At 33.7% G+C, this 14,820-nt stretch overlaps 1 protein-coding gene across 4 annotated transcripts in view; it reads left to right on the top strand.

Annotated features, from left to right (window-relative positions):
- The window catches only part of LOC129002151 (uncharacterized), a 106,384-nt gene continuing 91,564 nt past the window's right edge, over positions 1-14,820 (top strand). For 3 of the 4 annotated variants that reach the window (XM_054429751.1, XM_054429752.1, XM_054429749.1), the window contains exons 1-8: positions 1-135; positions 1,378-1,536; positions 3,860-3,893; positions 5,020-5,097; positions 6,764-6,867; positions 7,926-8,138; positions 9,406-9,493; positions 9,649-9,761. In XM_054429751.1, the coding sequence (XP_054285726.1) occupies positions 1,388-1,536; positions 3,860-3,893; positions 5,020-5,097; positions 6,764-6,867; positions 7,926-8,138; positions 9,406-9,493; positions 9,649-9,761 (779 nt within the window). In that variant the 5' untranslated portion in view covers positions 1-135; positions 1,378-1,387. Of the gene's footprint in view, positions 136-279; positions 371-1,377; positions 1,537-3,859; positions 3,894-5,019; positions 5,098-6,763; positions 6,868-7,925; positions 8,139-9,405; positions 9,494-9,648; positions 9,762-14,820 lie in introns of those variants that run through there. The other variant, XM_054429750.1, reaches the window with a different exon arrangement.

The raw sequence follows: 14,820 nt of genomic DNA, 5'->3' as shown, positions 1-14,820 counted from the left end.
TGTCCTGTTGTCAGTGTGTGAGTGTTGTCGCTTTACGCTTATGTTGAGAAACTAATAAAATGGATAATTTATTAAAATTTACATAAATATCTCTATTGATGTTTTAAGTGAATATTCAGCATAGTCAATCAACAGGTAAGTTCGATTTTAATTCTGCATTTTCTCGTTTACAGTGTCGAGTTAGTGATTTTCGATTGAATGCAGTTTTCATAATGGCGTCTCATGGCATTCATTGGTTATATTTATATTGTTTTGTTTTGTTGATCTTTCTTACCGGCGGAATGACCTAGACATAAAAATATTTTAAAGTTTTGAAGAAATTAAGAAATTATAATCACATAGAAACGTAAGACAGTAACATAAGAGTACGGTAAGTAGGCTAATATGATGGTACTAAGTTAATGTACCTTGTCATTATTTAACATAATAGGCCTAATCACTGACTTAGCATGCCAAGTACAATAAAATATGGTTACTTTCGTTTTGTAGGATAGGCTATGAATAAGAGGCAACAAGTTATATCACTTATAGCCAAAGTGGAAAAACTGATACCAGCCTAATTGATCTGACTCCATTGGATTAGGCCTATTAGATGAAAAAAGTAGGCTATCAATTTGGGGAACAGTTTCTTAACTGGGCTAAGCCTAGGCCTATGCTAACTTAATATCGATTGAAACTATAGATTCAGAAAATTAGTGATTTTTGAGTGCTAGTTAATCATGGACTCAAGCCAGCTTAAGTCAAATTATTCGCAACCAACTGGTAGATTAAGGATTTGTTGTATTATATCTGATGACTTAATACTGACTTGTAATATAAGTATAAATAAAAAAGGCAGTTAAAAAGCTTAAAAACTGTATTGTTCTTATTTTTAACCCTAGTTCCCGATAACCCGGCATTTCACAAACTCTGCACTCTTCCAGTCCACATTACGCCGAGTTTGCGGGACTCTACTATAATCCCAATATTTCAATAAGATCAATTTTAACCCTCCAACTGGCAATTGGCAAACTCTGTAGTGGCAAGGCATTTTTGGTGATTTTGCAATCATATTTTCTCAAAATCATAAAAACTAAACCAACACAGCAAACCTATTGAACCGTAGCTGTGAGGTAACTTACTTTAATTGTTGGTAGTGAAATGAATATGATATATTCTGAAAACATTTACAAGATAGAAGGTAATTTAACTTACGTTAAATACTGTACTGATTTAGGCCCTAATCTCTAAAAAAAAGTAGGCTATTTTCTCCAAAGTCATCCTCCTAGACACATTATATTTTGAACTTCAAGCAATTTTAGTTAGGTTAAAAATCCCCATAACTTAGACTTTCAATCGTGTTTTGTAAATAAAATAATTAATTTCCATCTACTGCAGCTTAGAAGTCATGGGACCTGTGTTGAAGAAATCACTTAAACGTGAACGCGTTAAAGAAGAGAAAATGGAGAAAAAGCAGGTGCAAGGAAGAGAACGACAGAAAAGGTTTCGAGCCAATCTAATGAAGAGAGATAAAATGGACAGTCCACCAAATACAAGGTAAATAGCAATGATAGGCAATGTACCAATGTCAATAATTATATCTCATATTTTATACTATGTAAGGCTGCCTTTCAAAGTTTTCTATGGCTTAGGCTACTCATCACATAACTTAGTTGTGATTTTATTATCTTGTTCAGTAACCTTTGTTCTTGTAGGATTTTATTTCGTCTCCAAAATATTTTGCTACGGTGTGTGGCATCGTCAGGGAGGCTGTAGAGATGTTTAGCCTACTTAACATTATATAGCTACACTACATAGCTTACACAGATTTATGCAGCTCAATGTTTGTTGAGTTTATGTCATGACATCTCCATGTCTGTGGCCCTACTGCATCTTCAGGAAGATACCGTGACATCTCAACAAACATTGTTGAATCTGTGTAACTTACACATAGTACATAATTCAAACAGACCATCTCTAACATCCTGAAGATGCCACACAACGTGGCAAACAATATTGGAGACTACAATAAATACTGTAAGAACAAAGGCTACTAAACAAAGACTACAAGATCGCGCCACTCATCCTACACTCATCTCCAATTAAAGTATTAAAAGTTTATTGAATTGCAATTATCGTTAACACGTTCGCTACTGAGCGTCGCATATATGCGACGCCGCGGTCATTGCCATAGACCGAGGTATACATTTGAATCTTACACATAGACCGGCTGTCACTTGGATAACAGTACACACAGACCACGGGCGAAAACCTGTAAAACAGTGATCATTTACATTGTAATACGCTACAATCGTGTTTGTAAATAAATTATTCTTGGTTTTTTGTATTTTTTATAACCTTTTGTAATGTCGCATATTTGCGACGCCCGGTCTACAGCGAAAACAATAGTGACAATTATCATAGTTTTCTTGAAATACACTAAACCTCGCATATATGCGACAGTTCATTTTTTGTGTTTTAAGGTGAAAGTAAGTAAAAAAATAAACAGATTATTCAAGAACAGTTTATAACTGAACAAATATAAAAGCTACATAGGATAATGCAGCATGCATACTGCATACATACATACAGTGATGCATAAAAGTAAAGACCAGTTTTTCCAACTATTATATGACGTCACCACTCACCAGTCATCATATCCACAGACCAAGCGACGCAGTTGTGCGTCAGACATCTCTGTAGACCACTGCAGGGAATTCTGTGCCTTCAAATAGACCACTACAAAGATATAAGCATTTTAATAACATTAGAACCCCGACGCAAATATGCGTCGGCAGTCTATTTTAATGTGACTAGCCGTCGCATATATGCGATAGCAGTCTATGGGTGGAAACCGGCCGTCGCATATGTGCGTCGCTGGTCCATGTGAATGGAAAATTTCGTACTATTGCAGTAGCGAACGTGTTAAACACCAGTTTTTATTTAATATTACCTACATCTCTTTAGGTGATGCTCAAATTCTTTAATTATACAAATGTTTATATGTATCCAAATAATAAAACTGAGTGGTTATAGTGGTAGCCTGGTAATCTAATGGTTGCCAGCTAGACTCTGGGAAAGGTTAGTTGCTTTTTGATGGTTGAAAACTGGACCTTAAACTGTAAGCTTTTAATAAACGGTCCTAACTAATGAAACAGCTGATCTTAGCCAGTAACAAAGCTACACAATCCACCCCACTTCATTCTACAATCATCCTTCACTCCTAATTTAGGTTAAAACTTAGGTGGCGCCCCCTAATTGGATATCTAATACTGTGATATTTTAATATTCAAGTTTAAAAAAAATCATTTCCAAATACATTTTTTCAATCTAAGGATACCTAGTTGTTTCACAAGTCTAATTGGGTTTTATTAGACTTATTTATTGAATTTATGCTGCTCTTACATAACATGTAAACAATCAGGTATTGTTTGTAGCCTATTTAAGAACTTATACCTCACATGATTTGTAACAGGTTTTCTTGCACATAGTTTTGTTGCAACATCCAGAATTTATCCTTCTCGGGGTTGTAAAACGAAGTTAAGTCTATTGTAAATTAGCACTTTAACCACTGAGCATAAAGATTCATAAAAAAAAGTTCTCTAGTTAATACTTACAGAGGCGGCGTTTAGGGGGGGCCAGGGGGGGCAGTTGCCCCCCCACTTTCATAAGGAATATTTTATCAAAATTATAAAATAGAATTATATCAACAATAAATCTAGATTTCGCCCCCCCACCTCTCAAGCCCAATCGCCGCCACTGAATACTTAATATTGGCTTGGGTTACTAAACGGTGCTTTTTTTAATTGAAATATTTTTATAGTCGGATATTGTTCTATTAGACTATTGTATTGTCAATAAAATATTCTCACCTTTTCAGAGCCAGCTCATCTGCTGAACCTATCGGAGATCAAGTAAGTAATGCTCCTACTGACAAATGTCTTATTTTTTCACCTTTCCTCAGAGCAGAATGCTTTTCTGGACCTAACATGTGTCAAATCTTAATGCAGAGATTTACAGTTGCTTGTAAATTATTCAAGGATTTCCGGGTTGTTCAAAGTTGTTTTGTGTTTATTTTATTTTAATGTTTATTACAATTAGGCTTTAAAAAGGTTTATTTTTTTTAGTTTTCAATAAATATAATACTTGAGTAATCAATATTTTGAGCAACTGAAGTTTTTACTGGGTAGTTGTTATTCACTTTTTAAAACCTAGGGGTCTGCGGACAAGATATTTATCCACACACATTATCCAAGGCATTCTTTCTCTAGGTGACTTATGAGAATAAACTTTTAAATTAATGAGAAACAAATATATAATAATCTTTATAAAATAATTAAACTAAAAATTTACAGTGACCATCTGATAGGGGATGAACGCTACTGGATTTAAACAGGGAAAAATGAAGGGATAATTTGTTTATACTTTTCAAACGTTAAATGGGTCTACTATTGTATTTTGTAGGGGATGAACGCTACTGGATTTAAACAGGGAAAAATGAAGGGATAATTTGTTTATACTTTTCAAACGTTGAATGGGCCTACTATTGTATTTTGTTAACACTTTAGGCTTAGGAAACAAGAGCAATATTCCATAGTCATGGCAAAATCGAGAACAGAGTCTTCCACGATCATGATGATCGCTGATTCAGAAATCCGACTATTCCAATTGCCGCTGATCATAACAGGACCTGTTCCCGGTTAGCTCAGAATGGCAGGCTTCTACTGTAACTACATCGTTTGAGCTATGCGACAAAATATAATTTTCAATTAATGTAAATACCCTAGAGTAGACAATATCGTGACAAAAATTATATCCAACGAAACTTTGCAAACCTTGACGGTCTTCTCTCAGAACTATTTTAGGTGAAAACCAATAAAGTGTATAACATTATATTGACTTTATAATAATTAACTTGTGTAAAATTTTCACCACAGAAGATTTAAGCTGTCCCATTTATTAAAGTGGACTTAGTAGAATATTACTTTTAATTGTGCAATATTGTAGTTTATATTTCTGACATGGTTTAAAATGTTCTAGGAAACACCAGATCTTCCCCTCGATGTTGAGGTCAAGGAAGAGTATGATAGTGAAGATGCAGACGAACTGCCATCGCAGGTTAGTGATAGCTATTACATATTGATGATAGCAGTTTTATCGTAAAAGTAATTAGTGTGTTACACAAGTCCTGTAGCAGTTTTGTGTTCAAATTTCCCTTTGGTCCTAACCATTATTCACTTTAATCTCAAATTTTTATTATTCAGATTTTAACTTGACTGCAACACTTCACCAGTTTTAACAACATAGTTAATTACTACTGTTTTAGTTGCTGAATAAAGCAACAGTTGTTTATGAATTCTGTTCAAGTTTTCTTAACCAGAATATAATTAACTGAGTAATAGTTGGGCTAGTCCATGATTGATTCATTACGGTATATTAATTTTCAGTACAGTATGGAAATGTTTTGTACATTTTAGTAGGTTAATAATTGTCTTTGGTGAAGCACGTTAGGGAAATGTCATAGAAAAATATGAATAATGTATTATGATATCTTAAATTAGCAGTAAAAAATCGTACAGTGCTGCTAAATAAACTTCTTTCAGAGAGTATTTTTTATTTGGTGAACTAATTTTGTGTATTTACATAAATTGAAGAAATACAGGGTGAAGCAGTGAAACGGCACAATTCCGGTACCAGCTGACAAGGAAGTGGAGACTGAGTACGGGGAAATGACCATAAGCGTCTAAACAAGTAGAAATTACAGTAGCCATGGAGCATTGGACGAGTGCACGCGGTTGCTGTAAAAGCATATCACAAAAATATGGATATTGTGGTTTGTACTCAGCGCACTTTCTATTGTGAGTTCAGTCTATCGCCGAGGGCTCCCGCGCAATCAAGGAAAGTCATCCTCTTTTAGGCGAATAACTTTGAAGCCACTGCTAGTACGACAAAGAGGTATAAAACGATTGTAAACATTTTGAAAATGCTAAAAAAGGTCATGGGGTGATTTCAATTCATAATTCAACAATGTGTGCAAAACCAAGTACGGCATTTTACTGACACTGTTAAAAATAATTATTTTTAAGGTGAAACATTGATTTCCACTCATGTACCGTACTTAGGATTTATGTTAAACAACTATAATTTTTTTTTAAATGAATTATTTGTGATTTTTCAAAATTGTGCCCTTTCACTGCCTCACCCTGTACAAAGGTCTAGAATGTAAGAATCAGAGAGCTTCTTATCGATAATTGTGTACGGTTTGGTTTAGTTCTCTTTAGTGAAATTGGTTTTTAGTGAAAAGGCTTACCAGTAGTTATCTATTTACAAAGGCACTAAATTATTTTGTGATGCTTGCTGTTAGGAAGACATGATCAGCGTTAACCCTTGCTCGGTCTAACAGTGCTAACGACATTACAAAAATAATTGTATTCTCAGTAATCTATTACCAAAGCACGATTATTTCGCTGTTGATAGGAAAACGCGGCCAGAGGAAAGTTATTTGACCAGTTCGGATGTTAAAAAAAATAGGGTATTTTCAATAATCCATTACCAGGGTAATAGGTGACACATAAGTAACAGTATTATTTATCCTATCACTTTAAATAACGTTCATCTCTACTAGCCTGCTTCTCTGATAACATGGGTTAACACTGAGCTAATCTAAAAGTAATATTTTGACTGAGAAGGATAGGCCTAACACTGCACGAAACACACTTGTCGACGCATTGCTTCTAGATCTGATCATGAATGTAAAACTATCTAATAGTGTTTTACATTTCAGGGCTATCCGAAGTCAGAGGTGTTGCCGGGACCCAAAGATCAGACTCTGTACTACGACGGTGTGGGGTTCTACTACACTCAAATCTATGAGGATGTTAAGTGCAGGTAACTAACCCGAGTGGATGAATTTAGTACTCCATTTTGCATTGTATTTTATTTCTTTGATTTCTACAAATGTGCTTGTACGGTGGTTCCCCTGTTTTCTCAACATTTTTTGCATAATTTAACCATTACCAATAAATTTTAGAAGTTACCATAGTCTTTGTGTAACTTCTTTGGATGGTCTTTGGTTTGCAACTGGAGTAATTGAAGGATCAAAATGTTTAGGCATTCAAAATTCAGAACTAAATTGTAGTTTCAGTTGGTCGTTTTTCATATTGTGATTGCCATCCTGATTGCTCTGGTTTATTCTTATGACTATTTATTACACATTTTAATAATATAGAAAATACTGATAAAATCAAATGATTACCTTATCCAACCGCAGTTGTTGGTATCACGACTAGTTTCATTCCTTGGAACATCCTCATGTCATTCTGTATGCAACCACATCATTAATGTATTAATACATTGTGGTATGTCAATAGATTCTTTAAGACTGTCATAATAAAATGATTAAACTTGTCATGTTGATAACATTATTTAAATGGAATACAAATTTATAAAACTGATTTAAACTATGCTGGCTGGCGAGTACTGTCTTATCACTGCCACTGACAAGATATAAAACTGACTGAATCAGGATGTTTCTTCTTCTCTCCAGTGCCACCTGTATTCAGTTTGTTTTGTTCCTCTTATTTTATACTTTTTTGATTTGTATATGTATAAAATATAATATTTGACTGGAAAGAAGTCTATGAAGAGGTCTTACTGATTCTTGATAAACTTTACAAAATTAACTAAGTAAGTAACTAAGTAAGTTATAACTTTACTTTACTTTGTATATTGAGCAATAAAGAATTTTTTAATTTCAAATTTCAAAATGCACACTTATAGTTATTGTTCTTATCTTAAGTTGGTACTGAAGACTTCCTGACTACAAATAAACCTGTTACTTCAATACTTTTCACCCACAATTGTTTAGGATTATTTCTAAGGTCTTGCTAGAAATTTATTACAAATTGCAAAATAAATCCTTTTTTCATAATGAAATGTACGTTTAGGTGGCTTCAGTGCTACCATGGTGATTGCAAGGTTATGGCTCGCATGGCTCGACATGACGGAGCCGCCATTCACCTGGTGGACAAATCTGTCGACCACCAACATCCGCCCAACCCTGCACGGCGCGACCGTCTGCTCTTCCTTCATTCCATCAGGACTAGACACGCCGATGAAGACACACCATTCAGCACCATATTCAAGGAGGAAGCTGCTAAGTAGGTTTTAATTAGAATAGGAACTTATAATGTAGGTGTGATCTTAAGAAGTACTTATATTAATCGGGAATACCATTTAAAGGCGTGTAGCGTATAACTTATTAGTATAACTTTGAATTGAAGATAACAAAGTTTTCCAATTTAATCATTCAGAGAATACTTTCCCAGTATCGATTATCCGATCTTCGGTTTTACCAGCGGTAGGCCTTTAGTTTGTTGTATGGGATGATGCTTTGAAAACAAGAGAATGTTACTGTTTTCAATGAAATGCAAACCTTAAGCATTTAATTAATGATTTAAGAAGGGTTTAAATTAGGGATGGACCGGTCTCTAATTTTTGAGAAATTTCGAGCAAAATTGACATTGCTCCAAGACTTTTTCAAGACGAGATCATAAAAAGAATAAAAAAAAATGATTGCCTACTCAAAGGAAATGCAACAAAACCTGTTACGGCTATTGCAGAGGCTTTCTGGAGACGTTTTTTTAACTGTGTACATTTCAAAATTGGTTTATTTGGTCATTTGATTATCTGTTATGACCCTGGTCCCATCCATCCCGGATGTAATAAGTTTTACTGAATATGATATCATTATCACTGAGATCAGAAGTAACACCGTAAAAACTACAATTTTGTTTTGTTTCTTATAGACTGTTATTGTTGTGTTCCAGTTTCCAATTAGTTCTGGTGTGCATGTTAAAGTTTTACATTATGTATTATTTTTTTCTCTTATTTAAGATTTTCATAACTATTTAAGTGCTTGTAAGTTTTTGTTTTGTTGTACACTCTTTTGTATAAACCTTTGTAGTTTTAGTATTGTACTTTACAGTAGTTGTTGTTTTAATGGTTTTCTATTGTTATTTACAAACCATTGTAAAACTGTGCAAACTAATAATTACCGATAGTAATGAGATCTATAATCTCGTCTTAAATTATGATGGAAAAAAGAATCCCGTCCCTAACTTAAAATCCACTCTGGTCCATCTCTAGTTTAAATATTATCCGTGTCAACATACCTTTTCACTTATCAGACCTTGAGACCAAACTAACAGGGTTGGATAATTAAAACTCAAATGTATTGCTATCTCTATCTAATTTTAATAGGTAACTTAAAGCTATATATCTAATGGTACTCAATGTATGTGAATACCCTTGTAATGAGAAGGGTAGGATAAAAAGTAAAGCGACTTTTTTAAAGTATTTATAATATTTTAAAATTCATTTTCCTGATACTGTATGTATATTAATTAACTCCCCACCTTATTACAGGAATCCGGTTGGTGCTAGTTTCTTCCCGATTGACAAGATCCAGGCTCATTTGCAGAAGAAAATTAGCCTGAGTAGCTCTGAAAACCTGGTGAGTAATTGAAATGAAAATGTAAAAAATACACAATCCTATAAACTACTCTAATCCAAGCAAAGTCTGCTTGTCTATCTGTCTAGTAAATCGTTTCAAATGATGATATGATTTTCTATTGTTTTCATAACTCTATTCTCACCCTATGATTGCAGTCACAAGAGAGGGTACAGAGTGCTGCGTCTCAATTATCCAAGATAACCATGAGACCCACGCCTGACAAGGGAGAGGGGCCGGCCGCAAAGAGGAGAAGATTGAACCAATATCAGTAAGTTTGTGCTGCACACAGTTAAGGGATCTTGTCTTGTTAAATGAAATTGACTGTGTTCAACAATTCATCCACTAACATGATTATCAGTATGCGGTATCTAATAAAGAATTAAATTTATGTTTTTTTGTTTGGAAAACTACAGTAGGAGTTGGCATAGTTGTATCGTTAGGCTTAATTTAATCTTTATCTTTAGTATGGGACTGAGATAGATGAATAGGAGGAGATAGCTACACATATCTAATTCCAGCTACACTTAATTCCTGTATTTTAGTAAAATTAGTTCTGTAATTATTTTAATGTATTTGCAACTTTGTAGATTTTCTTTTCTATTTTGAGGTTTTCTATTTCGATGAAAATGTTAAAGTTTACACGACCCGACCTCGACCGCCCTTTCCCGTTCCTGGTCACGACCGCTCTGTCACCTGGTCGACAGAGCGTTGTGTTTACACGACCCATTCTCAGCGCACGTTCGGATCTGAGCTCAGTGCGTTGCTTTCCTTCGTTGGAGAACGTCGTCTTTTTAGGAAGTTATTTTTTGGGAGTTGTTTCAAATTCAAATTCAAATAATCTTTATTTGTTAGTAGTATACAATACATACATAAATAGTGTCAAAATATACAGGTATTGAAAAATGAAAAACAAAGGTATCTTAGAATTAACAATATATTCAAAAATTGACATTACCTCCTACAACTCATCGAAAGAATATATAGCTTTGCTGATGAGGTACTGCTTCAATTTAATTTTGAATTTTTTGGTTGACACCTCATCTGTTATGCTTTTTGGAATTTTGTTATAAAATTTTGAACCAGCATATTTAGGTTTCTTTTTGAAAAGTTCCAGAGTGTGATAGCTCATTGCGATACAGCCCCGATTTCTGGTGTTATATTCATGATTGTTACCGATTAGCTCCAATTCCTGAAATCTATTTTTTATGGATAAAACTGTTTCAAAAACATACATTCCATAAACAGTCATTATGTTTTCTAATTTAAAATAATCTTTAACTGAAGTTCTGGGTTGTAAATTACGAATAATTCTAATGGCTTTTTTTGCATTATCAAGATAGAGTTTAAGTTTTCTTTAGTAGTTGCACCATAAAGAGATAGGCCCTAGCCCAAATGATATCACTGAATGGATGTAAGAGAAATAAACAACTTTTAGAGATTCTTTTTCACAAAAATTTTTCAACCTAACCAATGCATAAAGGCCAGAAGAAATTTTGGTGAGTAATTGTTCAACATGACGGTTCCATTTAAGTGTACTTTCTATTTCTAATCCTAAAAATTTTATGCTGTCTTTAACCTCAATTTTTTTATCAAATATGGTAACATTAGGTTGAGTTATATTTTGATCTGATCGAGTTTTAAAACAAATAATATTAGTTTTTTCAGGATTTAAAAGCAAATTGTTGGCATTAAAAAATTTTTTTAAGAGAGTTAGGTCGGAATTAATTTTAATTTCTAATTCAGCAACGGTTGATGCAGTGATTTTCAAATTGGTGTCATCAGCATAAAGACAACCTTGGTTGGTGTTTGAAGTGGTGCTTAAGTTGAAGTTGTAATGGTTGAAAATATAAAGCTTGAGAAGTGTCCCGCAACAGTCTGTAAGATTAGTACACTTCGATAATTTATGTCAAAACGTCTCTTTCCTCCTGTGAAGTAGATTCCGTCATCTTAAAACCACACACAAAACTTAAAAGAAAACTCAGGCATTCATATCAAGGTTGGACTGAGAGATTTGCCTGGTGTAGAGCTTAGGAATTATCATCAGCTCCCACCGGATGTGCACTATCCCCACCCTTCCTCCCTAAATCGGATGAAAATCCTTCCCGACCTCCCTACCCGATCTCAAGCCAAATCATGACCAGGAGCATGTGTTTTTACACGATCCAATTTCAGGGCCAACATAGATCGGGGCTTAAGTTCTCCTTTGAGTCTTTTAAACGTTCTAGTTAAAGTTTTAAAGAGAAATATTCAATTGTAACATGATATAATTTTGTCGTATGAAATATTTCAGCCACACAGCTACAGTGAAATAAAATGAATTATTCTTTACTGTCTAGTAGTGATTTGTGAAAACTGAATCTCAAATATCAAAACCATTAAAACTTTGGAAAAGTTTCGGTTTTGAGATTAGATCAGTGATTTTCGAGATAAGTTTCAAAATTGAAAATTTCGGCACTTTTATTTTTGAAACTGCTGACATTTTTTGTGTCATTATAATTGTTTATAACATAGTTAACACACAAGCTGGTAGCGATGGAGCAAACATATCTCCATTAACACTAATCAAACAAGTAAATTCTATTCTGAACTGCAAAAGGCATCTTGAATAGTAGAACAAATTTCAATTCAGTTTCAAGAATCAAGAATATTTATTTGCCATTAAATAACAGAAAGTTACAATAGGCATCGTCAGTGCAAAAATACATCACAGTCAGTCTATAATACAATCAGTCTTAGCGTCTAAAAATTCATCTACAGTGTAGAAAGCCTTACTTTTTAACCATTTTGTAATCACACCATTAAATTTCTTAATAGGCAACAGCCTCACAATCTCTGGCAGTTTATTGAAGAACAACAGTTGTTGGTATTTATGGCTCTTAAAGTACTTGTGCAATCTAATATTAGGTTTAACAAGATTACCTCTATTTCTTGTGTCATGATCATGAACTGATAACTGTTGATTAAAAGTTTCTAAATTAGATTTAACAAAAATAAGATTGCTGTGGATGTAAATACAAGCAAGGGTCATTATATTAAATAGTGGAAAAATTGTTCTACAAGAGTCTGAAGAATCTAGCCCAGCCATAACTCTGAGAGCCTTTTTCTGCCATGTGAAAGCATCTATGGCAGAGGGCGAATTGCCCCAGAGCTTTATTCCATACAATAGATGTGTGTGGAATAGACCAAAGTAGGTCATAAGCAACACATCTTCACTGACACATGTTTTCAGTTTTCGCAGTAGACACACTACTCTAGACAGCTTTTTACATAGACTATTTACATGTACATCCCATGAGAGTTTACTATCTAAATAGATACCTAGTAAATTAACAGGTTTAAATAAATCTTCATCACAGTTAATATCTATCACATTTTTCAAAGAAAATAAAATATGTACAGTTTTGTCATTGTTTCATATCGATATTTATTAAACACAAAGAAATATTTACCACTAAATGTTCTTATTAATCTAATATTCATGTTTTTATGTTACCATCAGAAGTTTAATTTATTTTCATTTTAGTTGTTTATAAAAAGTTATGTTTTTTAGGGTTTGAAGTTTATCTTTCACATTTTATTTTATATTTTATGTCTGGATCAGGAGGACAGGAGTCAATTTCTTTCAGTTTTGATCGTATAATCATAATGAAAATGTTATCATTAGGTATTTATAGCAAGCTTGACCAGGTAACTAAAAAGTTTCCCCTCTAGGTTTTGAGATTCGAGATTTGAATTTTTAAGTTTCGGTGTTGGTTTCGAGATTCAAAATTTCTGGTTTTGACCATCACTACTGAATAGAATGCTCAGAAATTATTGATAATAAATATCACCTAACAGCTACAAGTGTTTCTGTGTAAAAACACATAATTTACATAGCCTATATACAATTATTTCTCAAAAAGACTATATTTATCAATGTGTGATTCAAATCATATGTTTTGTTTGTTTATACATATTTTAAAAACAAACTTATAATGATTACAGTCCACTGCTACTTTCAATAAACATGTACTAGATATTTTCTATCTTTTATTTTACAATTCAATTCAATTTCACTTTACATTTTGGTCAAAACGAGCCGGATTTTAATCCAGTATGATTCATTACAGTTTTTATTATTTTCAGTAAAGTATTTTTTTTCATTTTTCAATCAACAAACTGACAAAATTACAGAGCTTGCAACTAGCACTTTTCCAAGACAAAATGGACGCATTAATAAAGAAAAGAAGCACAATCAAGGCACAATTAACAAGATTTGAACATTTCTTGGAAAATTCCATTGATTCTCCCGGATTTTTGAATGAACTATGCGTCAGGCTTCCCAAGGCAGAGACACTTCTTGACAAATTTGACTTCATCCAACAGGACATCGAACTGGAGGATGACGAGGATGCCCAACAGGTAGAAAGGGAAACCTTTGAATCGGCATACTACAAAATAATAGGTAAGGCCAAATCATTCACTACAAACAATCAGAATACTTCAATTCAAATGAAAACTTCAGACAAGGTTTCAGGGCCTAAACTAAACCTACCGGTATTAAATCTGCCATCCTTTGATGGATCTTTTGACGATTGGTTTCCGTTTTCTGATATGTTTTCGGTGATGATCCATAACAATGAATCTCTAACAGACGTTGAAAAATTGCACTACCTTAAATCTTGTTTGAAAAAGGAAGCTTTTGACGTAATTTCATCTTTGGAGTTAACTTCCACTAACTATGCAGTAGCTTGGAACCTCATTCAAGAGAGGTATAACAACAAAACATTAATAGTTCAAAAACATGTTCACTCTCTGTTCAATCTACCAAAGTTAGAAAAAGAATCTGTCCAATCTTTAAGAGAGCTGATCAACAGTTCCAACAAGCACATTCGTGCATTGAATGCACTTGGAGAACCCACTGACAAATGGGATACTCTACTTATTCATTTGATTTCTTCCAAATTTGATCCTGTCACATTCAGGAATTGGCAAGATAATCTTAAGCCTAATAGCTTTCCAACAATGCAAGACCTAAATGATTTCTTAAATCATAGGTTTCATATACTAGACTCTATTCATTACAATAACAGTAAGCCTTTAGTTGCTCCACTTCCTAAACATAATGATGTTAACTTTGTCAAACATAAACCTACTTCTGCTTCTGGGTTTCAAAACAAGTCATGGTCATCACGACAGCCATGCTTGTCATCTTCAGAACCTAAATGTGAACTGTGCCAGTCCTCACATTTTTTATTTCAATGTGAACAATTTCACAACCTAGCAATACCTGATAGAATAAACAAGGTAAGAAGCTTAAATTTGTGTAACAACTGTCTGAAATTTCA

Source organism: Macrosteles quadrilineatus, unplaced genomic scaffold, assembly GCF_028750875.1.
Source record: "Macrosteles quadrilineatus isolate MER2022 unplaced genomic scaffold, UCM_ALF_1.0 Scaffold_9__3_contigs__length_116548681, whole genome shotgun sequence".
NCBI classification, from domain to species: domain Eukaryota; kingdom Metazoa; phylum Arthropoda; class Insecta; order Hemiptera; family Cicadellidae; genus Macrosteles; species Macrosteles quadrilineatus.
The sequence above is the reverse complement of the archived record's forward strand: the minus strand, read 5'-3'. Positions and strand labels throughout refer to the sequence as shown.